At 48.8% G+C, this 13322-nt stretch overlaps 1 protein-coding gene across 1 annotated transcript; it reads right to left on the reverse strand.

The window, feature by feature from the left end:
- Nucleotides 1–560: 560 nt before the first annotated feature.
- Nucleotides 561–6815, reverse strand: TRIB1 (tribbles pseudokinase 1). Its single transcript, XM_076329104.1, has 4 exons — nucleotides 6545–6815; nucleotides 5642–6075; nucleotides 4917–5209; nucleotides 561–2815 (listed from the first exon to the last, which is right to left on the reverse strand). The coding sequence occupies exons 1-4, from the start codon at nucleotides 6777–6779 to the stop codon at nucleotides 2347–2349; spliced, it is 1431 nt and encodes a 476-aa protein (XP_076185219.1). The 5' UTR covers nucleotides 6780–6815; the 3' UTR covers nucleotides 561–2346.
- Between the last annotated feature and the right edge of the window lie 6507 nt (nucleotides 6816–13322).

Here is a 13322-nt window from a genome sequence, read left to right on the forward strand (position 1 = left end):
GCCCCTGCCCACTGGCTCCGGCTCCCCGTTAAAGCCGATGCTCTCGACCACTGCCTCTGCTTCTGGCTGCTTACTTTCAGACACCTGAGATGTGATTTTCCACTGGCTTGAGCATCACATTGCCACGCACACAGGTGCAGGATGACAGCCTTGCCGTGCCATAGCATTTTCTCCTCATGGGGCACAGATGGAAATGAATGCACGTGCTGAAAGGCAATAGGGTTTCTAAAGTTCAGAGGCAGAGCTGTAACTCCTCTCCCCCTCGTTTATCAGATGAATAGGACACCCCGTTTCACATAGCTCTGGGGACATCTCAGGCCCTTCCCACCCCCCGAGAGGCAGGAGTCATCCCCTGTCCCCACTCATCTCCATGGGGATTCAACCCCAGTTAGAGCTGGGGGAGTCAGGGCTCAGACCCCGGCAGCTCAGGCACGATGGAGCATGCATAGGGACTGTAGATGAACTGATCCTCTCTGAGGCCAAACCCCATTTTTTCAGATTAAACCAAACATACTCAAGCTGCATTCCCCTCAAGACACCGCAAGAAATAGAGACAAACATTATGAAACGAAGTTTATTAAAACTTTCTACAAGTCAGACTTTATCATCCAGGTTTCCATATACATATACATATTTACAAGTTGGACATAGTGTTTTTAGCTTTTCTGGCAGAGTTTTCTACCAATATATACAAATGTACTGTTTTTCATAGAAGGGTTAAACTGTATCACAGATACAAATGTCAAGCAATCATGAGAGGTTTAGTGCAACGGAGAGCTGTAGTGCCCTGCTCTTAATGCTCATGATTCTGTCAAGTTAGTATTGCCAACAATAATTCACATTAAATTGCTCTTCGACACCTCTTATTAGGACAAACAAAGTACAACAAAACAAGAAAACAAAACCCCAAACAGTAAGGTATGTACAAAGTACACAGTCCATGAGGTATACATGGTATTCTTGCAACGCGTGGTGGGACTGCAGCTTGCCGGGGGTTTACCTTAAAATGACTTCACTCGAACTGTGCCGTGTCCGGGACGTACGTTACCCACCCACAGCCATTTCAGAACCTGCGCTCTCGCCTAAGGCGAATGGACATCTCTTTGCATAAGCCACTGGACACAAATGTGAAACGAAGCAGAAATTTTAGGCAGGACTAAGCTTTACTTACCCCCAACCCAGGAAGCTAATGATTTAGATATATTCATTATCCACGCACATTGGAAAGACTATGAATAATCATGCAAAAAAAAAAAAAAATTAAGGGGAAAAAAAGAAATGTAGCCAGAGGCAAACAACATACCTGAATAATCAACTAAGGGCATCTGGAGATTTTACTCTTAAGACTAACTTTTTGGGGAGTGGAGGGGAGAAGAGGAGAGGGGATGTGATGTTTTTAAGAGTTGAGCCTGTAGGAAAACACAACCGTGTTTACATGTACTGTACAAGATACCCCTTATCGTTTTCCAAGGGAAGGCGCCCCAGCCGATAGTGTTACGGTTTGGTAAACGGATATGTTTTGGCACTCAGAGCTAACGAGACCTGCTACTTGACAAGCTCGCTGAGGGCATAAAGTTATACAGGCTACACCATGGTAACACGAGGCTTAAGTCTATTTAAAATGCTTTCCTGGTCAGCGAATGGAATCGGAGGGGATCCAGCTGGGAGATCCACCAGTTTCTGCTTCGGAAAGAGCCACAGCAGTGGTTTGTCTTACGGGTGGATCTAGGAGCTTCATGCCTCTGAAAGCAAGATCAGCTGGAGGAGCAGCAGCGAGCAGGCAGCTGGCCGTGGCAGGTGAAGACCTCCTTCCCTCATTAAAGTGCGCTTACAGTCAGAAAGCTACTTTGCAAGCCGGCTGGTGTGGCACGCCGAGTCGATTCCCCTTTTTACGCATTTCTGTCAGATGTGCTCAGTTAGAGGCGCGCCTCGTGCCCCCCACCCCCTAAGCATCACGGCCAGGGCTCCGCACCCCCGTAGCCACCGTGGGAAAGCAGAAGGGGCTGCCTTTCTGTCTCACACCTCACCAGCCATAAGACTCTGCAGCCAAGATGCGGCCAGTTACACCAGTGGAGAATGCGGGAGGCAGGAGAAAAGCCAGGCGGCTCTCGCAAAGCTGCCCGGGTCCTCCAGGGCCAGCGGGTCGGACCTACCAGCAGAGCAAGAGGATGAAACTCTGAGTACGCTCAGGGAGCGGAGATCTATGGGTTGGCGTTTATTTTAAACAAGGTCACTTTTCTGACCATACTGGCATTTTAAGATGCTGTTGAGTTTGCAAACGTTGAAAAATGAAGCCCTACGAAGATGCCGGAGGTGAGAACCATGGAGGATTTTGAGATTTCGGGGTTAGCAGAAGAAGGAACTAATATCGTCATTGTCTCCGTGGTATTCTGGAACAATTTGATCTGAAGTTCCCGTCTCCTGGTCTGTATATCCAGGCTCCAAGACCGCCTCAAACCAAGGGTGAAGCAAGATCTCCGGAGCAGTGAGTCTTTCAGAGGGCTCCCGCCGCAGGAGGCTGCGGATGAGGCATCGGGCTTTGGGGGAGACGTGGTCAGGAATACAGAACTGTCCACGCCGGATTTTGGAAAACAGAGTGCTAGGGTCCGAGTCATGGAAGGGATAGCGTCCCACCAACAGGGTATAGAGCATCACTCCCAAACTCCACACGTCGGCCGATTTTCCAGAGTAAGTCCCTGTTGTGTTTAGGATCTCAGGGCTGACGTACGCTGGGCAGCCGTGCTTGTCTGAGAGCGCATCGTCTTCGCCTTTGATGATGTGTGTGTCTTCCAGGCTCTCCAGCCGCAGCTGAGTCCTAGGGAGGGCAGGAGAGGAAGCCACAGGTTAGAAATAGCAACACCCAGGCATAAGCAAGCACGGCGAGCCCCCCCCGGCTGCAGCAATCCTCACTCCCCTTCTCGCATAGGCATAAAAAGGAGAGGAAACACTTTTTAATTTGCAGCAGAGAAGTTGCCTGGACTCCTGGACCCGGGCAATGGAGCACAGCTATGTGCATCGGGTAGGCACTCAGCAATGCCTGCTTGTTTCATTTACTGGGGATTTTAACAACACAGAAGGCTCTCGAGGAACACCAGCAAGTCACCTTCTATCTACGCAGGTTGCACTGCAACTGCAGGGGGTTAATCGGCTACAATGCATCGTACACGCTGCTATTTGCGGTTCAGGCTTTGAGCAAACAGCGTCCAGCTGCGTGATTTTGCAAACCACAAAGTCCAGCTCCCTTCCGTGCTTGCGGGAATCATCGGCTCTCCCGAGTTTTGTATGTTATTTTTTAATTGTTACTCTTTTTGCCTTTCTGGAGGGTACCACCGCACCCACCACCTCCCGGGTGGAGATGGGTCCACCTTGACCTCCCATTTTGCGGGGAAAGGGGAGCTTCGCATCAGCGAGGAAGCCGTCGGCTCGCCCTGGAAGGACTCTACACTGCCTTGCAGCCCGCTGGGGTGTAGATGCATTGGCTGCAGCCTGTCCTCAGCGTGACCTCGCCAAATACCCATTGGTTCTGCAAACGGAAAATATGACTCAACACGAACCGTGGGCCCGGGATTGGCTGCAGGAGCCCTGAAACTGCACCTGTGCCGGAGAGCCCAAGTCCGCCTGCCATTGCTTAACCCTCTTCTTGCCAAATGGGATGCACATGACACTCGCCTGTGCAACGCGTTATTTCCAAATGAGCAAGACTGTGTGCAATGTAACATTTCAACAAATGTTTCATCTTCTTATGGGCGGGAAAAGCTGCAATAGTTTCCTTCAAAGGAATTACTTTCTTTGCATGTCAACATATGGTTGTTTCTGTTTAAGAGGGGCAGTGCTGGTTAATTTTCTTATCACATTTATAAGTGATATCCTGAAGAAGCATTAGCCCAGTTAAACAGAAAAAAACAAAACCAAAACATGTTTTCTTCTGCTTCTGTAACATTACTTCCAGTTTCATCAGATTAAGCACAACTCCATTACAGCTTTTACTTATTTTTTTAGCTTTCCACAGGATAAGCAGCTAGTCAGCATCAGTTTTGCTGATTAATAATGTATTTCTGGCTCTGCCACATGTGGTGAGGCACTACAAGAGCAGCAAACACTCCAGGGAAATACTGAATTATTTCCCTAATCTAAATTTAACAACTAGATTCTGGATCTCCTTTCTATAAACCTAGGCTTTAGGCTAAGTTTTACCAAAGTGCTTTTCTTCAGTGCAGGATTCCCAAAGCAATATTTAACTGTGTCCCACCTTCCCTCCCATGCATGCCCACATCCACGAGAACAGGGGGCACGGAAAGCACCGCCACCGGTAGTGGAGGAGGGATAAAAGCCTTGAAGGACACAGCCGGTCTTTCAGCAGCAGCGTAACCCTGATCAGCAGGGGATTTCAGTGAGGAGACCCCTCACGAGCACCCCTCTCCCGACCGCGGATCTGCCACGGGTCAGGTCCCAGCCACAAGGAGGGACCAGAGGCTCAGGCTCCTCACAACTCCTGCTCCCTCAGACGGGCCATTCCCTCTCCCTGGCCCAACGCCTCAGCCTCCCTCCTCTCCTTTTCTCTGCCTTTTATTCATTTTACACTGAATGAGTGGCACACATGACATCTTCTGGCGCTAACGAGCACCCGAACTATCGTCCCTTTGTCTACCAGTGGGTTTCACTGAACTTTTGCTGAATGAGAGGAAGCTCCCGGCGAGCTTCCTCCCTTTCATCAGTCGAGATCTAACTAAGAGTAAGTACATACCAGTTAGATCCGTGACCTACAACACACACGTGATGGGGACCTACTCGGATCGCTCGCAGGTGATGCCTGGCTGACATGGCTGTTTCCACTCCCTGGGACACTTTTTGCATCTCTGGATGTGGCATTCCTCCCTCCCCACTCACCCCAGGGCTGGCTGGTGACAACCGCTTACCTTTCTTCATTAGAGAAGACAAATTTCCTGAGCTTGAGGTCACCAAGTACGATGGCCGACTGGTGGCAGTGAGCTACAGCAGAGACAATCTGCTTGAACAGCCGGGCAGCCTCCTCTTCCCTCAGCCTCTTGCAGCTCCTCACGTAGGAGTGCATGTCCCCAAAGTCCTTTTCAAAGAACACATAGGCCTTGGTGTCCCCGAGGATGACTTCAACAACCCCGGTGATGTTTCTGTGCGACGGTAGCTGAATGTAAGGCCGGATCTTGTCCTGGTAGTGTTTGAGGGGGAACACCTGTAAAGAGGAAATTAAACCAAAATTCATTCTCAAGGGCGTTGAAAACAGCCGCTCGCGTAGCAACTCTCCCCAAACAATGACGAGGGAGCTGGAGGGGAGCCAGAGCTCAGCAGGAGCTCCGTTCAAAGCGGTTACCGAGACCCTTCCTGTTCATTTTATATTGAAAAGGGGGAAAAAATAAAACGAACCACCACCCCCAAAGCTTTTTGGGGAAGGTACTCCGAGGTAACCCGGAGTTACAGCTTATTTCAGCGCATATAAAATCCCCACCGGCGGCAGGCCGGGCGTTTCTAACCGGGGAGCAGCGGGAGGATGTTTTGCAAGGCTCTCCCCGGGTCGAGCGGTTACGCGGCGCTCAGAAACACCGGTAGGATCCCCCCCCCTCCCCCGCCCCGCTCCCCATCCGCGCCCGCGGAGCTCCGCGCTCACCTTGCAGCGCAGCTCCCGGCCGGAGCTAACGCTCAGCGCCCTCGACACCTGCTCCCGCTCGGCCAGCGGCAGCAGCAGGTAAGAGGCGATCAGGCTGGGACCCGCCGCTCCCCCGCCGGCGGGAGAAGCGGGGGAACAAGGCGACCCGGGAGCGCTCAGGCAATCCGGGGGTCCGCAGTCGGCGAGGCGAGGGCACTTGGCGGCCGGCGCTTCTTCGGCGGGGCCGTCGTGGAGAGGTTGGAGCCGCTTAGCCGGAGCGCTGCGGCAGCGGGCGGCCGGCAGGAGGGACGCGGGGCGGCTCATGGAGGGGAGCGGGAGCGGGCGCGGAGCTAGAGGCGGGCGGTGCGCGCTTGGCGCATCCCTTCGCTCTCCCCGCCGAAACCTCGGGCCGTGTCCACCATCTGCTGCCGACTCCGCGCTAAAGTAGTTGGAGGCTTTAAAAAAAAAAAAAAAAAAAAAAAAAAAAAAAAATTAAAGGGGGGGGGAAAAAAGCGAGTCTCCTCCTCCTGGCCCCTGACGCACGGGGAAATGGGAGGAGGGAGACTCGGACACGCCTGATCCGCTCCGCCCGCTGCTCTCCGCGGCCCCGGCCCCCGCGGGCCACGCAGCCAGGCGGGGCGGCGGGGGACCCGCCGCCCCGCCTGGCTGCGTGGCCCGCGGGGGCCGGGGCCGCGGCGGGGACCCCCCTCCCGTGGTCCCCCAGCCGGTCTGGAGCAAGGACATCTCGTGTCCGACTCCGACTCCTGAGGATGGCAGCGCTCGGGGGTCACCCCTTGCTTTCGGGGTTCGCCCCTGGCAAGCCCAGCGTGCTTGCAAAACCCTCAAGCCTCCACCGCCCTCTTGTAAGCACAAAGACAGAGGCAGGGAGCGTTTTCTAGCAAAGCTAAGCGGTAAGAAAGTCACCGGCTCCGAAGGATGAGCGTCTCTTCTGCAAAGGCAGCCCTGGAAATGGCAGCAGCGGGTTTATCCACGACCAGCGTGTGCCGCTGGGAAACGGTGCCAGAAATTTCAAATGCCGCTGTAGTGCTTTCGAGACAGCATCGCCTCGTGCCGTGTGTAAAAACAAAAAGTTAAGCCCGGCTAACTGTGGGGAGAAAGCGAGCCCAGCTCCATTCCCAGGAGCTTCTCCTTTACACATTTGCCACGCTTCTCCCCAGCCCCAATTTTTGCTTTTCACTAATCGCTAAATATCGATCGTTCATCCCAAGGTTTGCATCACGAAGCTGTTATTTACCACCGTTCGTTCACGAACGTGAACGTGCACCATCAGAAATACTTCGCATTGGGCGTTTTCCATGTTAAAACTGTCTGCTCTCCGAAAAAGGAATAGCATCGAGAGCAAGCAGCAGCCAGCAGCCGAAGTGACCTGTGAGGAGCAGAGAGTCGAGCTCAACAGCCACCATCGGGCTCAGAAGTGTGGGTTTAAAGGAAAAGTAAACAGATTTGCAGCCAGGGCTGTTAGTAAACGGAAGAAAAATGAGAGAAAACCAGACAACAAATCATCCCTAGAAAAAATGCAGACAGCTGTAGTTTTGACAAGAGTGCTTCAGAAGGAAACTCTCCAGCTTTTCTGTTTACATATATGCAAATTTTCTGTAATTCAGTGCTGAGGCTTCCCTAATAACACAGGGAGCCTGCGCTTTGTTATTCTCTAGGATCAGTTCCTACCCTGTTTTGGCTTCCCCAACCCTGGCCTGTTAAAGCAGCAGAGAGGGACTGGCACGGGGCCCCCCCCAGCTCTGAAGCCCGTGATGCCACGCGTGCAGGTATTCGCTCAGATTCCTGATAGATAACTGCACGGCAAACCCCTGCATGCCTTCAGCTACTTCTAGTGTATTTTAAGAAACACATGAAACTCTTGTGCAGGATGACTCATAGCATAGCAGTCCCATTAATGCATTTGAACATAAAATGCATATGCCATAAAGGGATATCCCAGGGCCTGCATTTTCCTTTTTTTTTTTTTTTTCCCAGAAATACAATTCTGTTAATGTCTGCAGATTGTTTCTGAGCGATTCACCACAACTCTGAAAGCACGCTACTTTATTTCGTTCCTCTCATAGGTAAAACATGCGCAAGTATCCATCAGACCTTTGTTTTACTTTTCCCTTCCTGGAAGTTTCATGATTGGGATGCTGCTGCCGGGTGAATTTAGGTGAACTCTGCATGCGTGGGCTGCTTGCTACGTCTGACATAGCGCGAGGTGGGGGGGGTGAGGGTGTCAGTGATTTTGTGGACAGGGCAAGGGTGTAGACACATCATAAAATTAGCAATGGACCTACATAAACGTACTCATGGGCATTATTGGTGTATAACGGCATCCCCTGTAGTCTCTCAGGCTGAGAGAGTGCACCTGGGGTAAGTACGGCCCTTTGGTCCTCACCCTCCTGAAGATGCTCCTCTCTCAGCTCCTGTGCCAGCTCACTGTCCCCGTTGAGAAGGCCCATACTGAGGATCCATTTGTATGCATCGTTGGAAGCCGTATCCTTCACCTTCCCAGCCGCCGACACATTTAAAGCCTGTTAGAGTCCACAGCTGGTCACCTCATGCTGGCCCTATGCCACCAGGACCAGCCCAGGTGCTTGGTTCAGGCTACTGGCAGCCAAATGGGGGATGGCACTCACTGGTCCTTAAGAAGGGCAAAAAGCCCCCCTTGTCATCCTGTCCCCCCAAAAAACCTATCATCTGGGGTGTGAGAGGAGAGCAGAGCACAGAGGTACACACAGCATTGCACCCCACAGTCCTGCCACAGGCTCCTGGTGTCTGGGCAGCCTCTTCTCACAGGGATTCCCCAGATTTCACACTCTGGGGGGTGTCCCTGCTAACTGGAGCACAGAAACTGGGAATGCAGTCCCCAAAGGCCAGGAAAAGATAATCCCTGGGCAGTTCATGCCAGAAGTGCTGGTGGGTGCCTTCTCCCAGCTGACTGTATAGACCAAACGTCAGTTGTCTATATGTGGCTGAGATGAACCCAAGCTTAAATCTCCCAGGTGTCAGGTCTTTGCAAAATGGGGGCAGTTCTTGACAGCAGGAAACCTTCATTGCTTCTTTAAAATGCCTGGCATGCTTTCAGGTACTCAAAGCATTAATGTCATGAATAAACATATGGTAGGAATTATTAACCAAATTAATAATGCTCACTACCTTATTCTCAGTCTTATGTTTTGGGTATGGATCATAAGAAGAGGTCCACATCCAGACTCCTTTCCATCCCCACCAAATTCATTCCAACATGCAGAGCAGAGAAATGATTCCCACTTTGGCTTTTCTGTTTTTTCTAATTTTGGCTGATTCCCAAAATGCAAGGAAAAAAGGGATGCCAAGGATCGTGTCTGATGCCCTGCACGGCATGGTCCTTCTCAAAGGGTTGAAACTTGTCCTCCTTACCCATCTCCACCAGTGCTTGCATACAAGCCTGGTTTGGTTATGAATCAGTGGAGAGAACAGGAGGAAGTCCAGGGAGAGGTTTGTGAAGAACAGAACTGTTGCAGCATTTCAGTATTAGAAGATTTTTGCAGAATATGGGGCTACCACACTTGCCATAGCGGTCTCTTGTTCATTGTAGGTCACACCACAGGCTTTTAAGCATCCAGGCATGTCTCCTGCATTAGTCTCCTCCTGAAATCAAAAGCCATTGGGGGTCTTCCTTCTATTCCCTGCACAAGCCTTCATCATTCCATCTCCCCCTCCCCCAAAAAAGATTTTTTGGGGGCTACCTGCTTAGCATACATGAGGTGAATACTAGCATGGCAATTCTCAGCTGTGCCTGCGGTGAATTTGAGTCTGAATGGCTTTACAGCCCTTCCAAATGAACCAAAGGCAGTGTTACGCATCTCTGATGGATAGCACTGTAAATCATTGTGGAGCACAGATCAGTGCAGAATTACACTTACAGACCTGACTCCGGGATAAAACATTGACTCAGTGGATGAGTCTTGCTACCCAAGTGCCAGAAAAATGAACCGCTGTGAGCCAGCAAACTACAAGGAACCAAACACTCAGCCTTGGATGCTCCGACAGGGGCCCGGTACCAGTGAGGTGGGGCAGGGATGGCCTTTGGGAGTACAGATCAGTAGTCTTTGTGCTTGGCAAAGGAACAACAGTGTGCAACAGGCACCTTCCAAATGCTAAGGCAGTCTGAGGAGCTCCCAGTTAAAGGACATTACAAAATCATTACAAAAAGTAGATCCTGCCTTGGAAAAGGATGGTCAAAGCAAGCAGGACTGCTCGCTGCCTCCTCTCTTCCTGGAGTCCCAGCTGCTAGGCAAGGAGCTGGGACTGGAGCAGAAACAAGGTCCTGTGGGATGTGTATCACAGATCTGACACGTTCCAGCAGAGGGAAGGGTCTTGTCCAGCACAGATTTGCCAGAGCTGTGGCAAGCTGAATGTTGCTCTTCATGTATTTTTTCTCTTTTTTTAAAACAGACAAACAGCACTATTGCATCTGCTAGATGAAGATTTAAGAATCCAGAATTTCTGGTGGTCAGGCATCGACATTCCCTTTTCCTGGCATGTTATGTTATTTAAGGGGATTTTTGTTACGTGGTATTCAAGCATCTACCTGTCTCTCCCTCAGCCAGTGCTTACACTCACCTGATCAGCTGCTTTTCCTTAGATGCTCACAAAATTATCTCCGCTGCTCCAGTTCTATGACCCTTTATCTTCGTAACTAGAACAGCCAGAGGCAATGAGAATTGTGTAACCATCTCCCCACTTCCCAAGTGCTTGGGACAAGTCTGGTAACTTTGATAATATGTCTCATGGGATACACAGAGTAAATCTCTATTGGATTAGGCCACTTATAAATAAACTGGCTGCTTGCTATAGAAAAAATTAAAAAGTCATTATTTTAGTTATCGGATGAGAGAGGCATGTCACACAAATACTTAAGCTAATATTAAACTATCAGGCAAATGATGAAAAATAAATATATTTATTTTACAAGTTATCTCAAGCCATGTAATGAAACTTAAACTAGTGCTAGATTGAAAGCCAGCAATTTAAAACCGGTAGGTCGTCCATAATCTATTAGTGTACAGAATCATCCTGCACAGACAGGGCTCAAAGAGTAGTTGTGTGGCCAGGTGATAAAGAACTTAAAAGTAATGTTTTTTATAGCAGGAATGGCATCTGTGATAAACCCACAACCATCCTTAGACACTGTGGAACTCAGCGGCAGATTCACTGTTAAGATATAAAACACATGACGAGCACACAGTGACATCAAAAGAAGTGCAATGTAATGGTGTTCAGATGTCTCCCCTCACGCCCACAAAGAAGCTGCTCTGAGGGTTGCTTTTGCTAGGAACTCTAAATAATTCCCTTTTGATAAGCCCATTGTTATCAAATCCAAGGAGTCTCATGAGCAGCGCCTCCTGACTTTTTTCCTTTGCGGACTAAAAAGCATGAAGGCTTCTTCTGTTGCTTGAAAGATGTGTGAAGGTTCAGGTTTTAAACCTCAAATCCTGTTTTTACTTCAGAAGTTGATTGCACAAGCGGACAGTGAATGAGTGCCTCTCCATTTCCCTTGCGGTCAGAGAAGATCCTATTCATACTGAGTTTACAAGCAAGCACTTCCTTTGGTAAGCTTCCCATGCAATTCAATTTATGTGCGTGCTTTCAAGCTCTGTCTTCGGGTCTGGACTAACATCAGAATAAGCGAGTGAGGCAGGCTCTCTTCTCAGCCCACCGCAGCATTTTCTGCAGCATTTTGAAATGATGAAACACACTGTGTTTTCTGTACATTGCTGCAGTCCTGTTAAGTCGCTGAGAGCTTAATGAGGCTAAGCACATACATGGGTATGTGCTCACATACATGAGCTTCAAGAGGCTAAGCACACACATGGGTATCATTTACTGTATGATGTGCATATATCCCAGAATTTTACTTAACAATCAATTTGATGTTTTTACTTCTTACAGTTACTGGCTGGCAGCCTAGAATCCGCTGGCACCTACACATAGGATTCTCCTCTGAGTGTTGCTGTGACCACGTCGTGTGTTTGAAATAATATGTATTAACAGTAAGTACTTTATGACCAGAAAATAAATCATTATTTATGGAAGACTTGGAATTTGTAGTCAGTACTAGTCTGTACTTGTAGTGAGGAGCCATCAGCTTAAGGCTTTGGCTGTAGCAAGAGGAAGGAAGACCTGTCCTTGAGATATTCTAATATTTTCCACTCCAGGAAGCCCCTTTCCTATGTGCATCTTCTTCACTGTATAACAGAGTACTATCCATTATGGAAATGTTCCATTAATGGACCACACAGTACCTCAGGATCCTTATATGGAGATTTTTAGGGAAGGTGGAGATCAACACTCACTTGAAACAGCAGTGGAAGTTAATCAAGTTGCACAGTGAATTCTAAGCTAGTTTTGGCCACAATACTAGAGCTATTCTTGAGAAAAACGTCATGAGGTACTTGTGACCACAGGTAGGTAAGACCTTTGTCATCAGCCACTCATGAGGAAACATGAGTGTGTCCAAGAGGACATTGTCTAAAATAAGGCAGTGTGTTGGCCTTGGCTGTTGAGTCATTGGTATCACTTCCTGCAGCCCCTGCTTTTGCTCCGGGTATTTCTCAAGGGAGCACTGACTTAGCCTAGTCTTTTTGATTCTTCTAGAGTGAATAAGATCACAGCTCCGGAGCAGTAATGATGAATATGTCCTTGATTCAGAGGAATGTGCGCTCCTTTTAGCACAAGTGTGCTAAATCTTCCATGAGATGCCTGCCTGATTAGTTTTTATCTTTACACGTCATGGCTCCACTGATTTGAAAACTTCAGAGTCTCTAGTTGTAAAATGGAGAATTCTGCTTCACGGGGAGAATCTGTTCAAGTGAGAGAGCTGTGTTAATGGCTCGTGCCTCGGGGTATCACTGAGAGCTGTTGCATATAGATCTCTTGCCTTTATTTTAATGTTTGATTAGACTTTTCTTTAATCACTCAAAATACTATGTGGAACTTCTGTTCTCTGGCAGAGACAGATTCTCACCGGGTTTCAGCGACAGACCCTTATCAGCTACATTGAGGTTTGCTGCATTTGTAAAGCACGCCTTATGGAAAAGAAAAAAAAAACTTCACCTCTGAGTTTCTTTCCTTAAATATTGTTGCAAAATTTCTGACGTCAAACAATGAGACACAAATTACCCTGTGAACTGTTAACATATGCCTGTTTACATATGATATCTTATAGCCAAAACAGATTAAGATTTGAAGGTCTAACTGCTGTTGAGTTTCCACTTCTGTGAATCATACAGATCAGCTTATTCATCACAGACACTTTTATTCTTTAACTCTTTCAAGCTACTTCTATCCAGAGCAGAGTTTATGGGGGACATGGGACACATGGGAATAGAGAGGTCACAACTGCATAACAAACCCCAAACTTTGCAAATGAAAAAGCAAAGAGCTGCCCGTAACTACAGCCACCCCAATGAATCAGTAGCGGTTTATAACTTCCATCAGGTCAGTTGACAGGCACAGAAGCCTTCCCCAGTTGCCAAGGCTAGTCTGTCCTTCCACCTAGTAAAGTGCCAGCTGCAATTCGCACTGATGACCAAGCCTGTAATCTTTCAATTTCAGAAGGAAAACTACTTGTAAGAACCAACAAGAGAGAACCAGCCATGAAAAATCAACAGGATGGCTCAAATTCCAGGTTCAGAGAAAAAAAAATTCA

The sequence above is a fragment of the Aptenodytes patagonicus genome, chromosome 2 (assembly GCF_965638725.1).
Source record: "Aptenodytes patagonicus chromosome 2, bAptPat1.pri.cur, whole genome shotgun sequence".
NCBI classification, from domain to species: domain Eukaryota; kingdom Metazoa; phylum Chordata; class Aves; order Sphenisciformes; family Spheniscidae; genus Aptenodytes; species Aptenodytes patagonicus.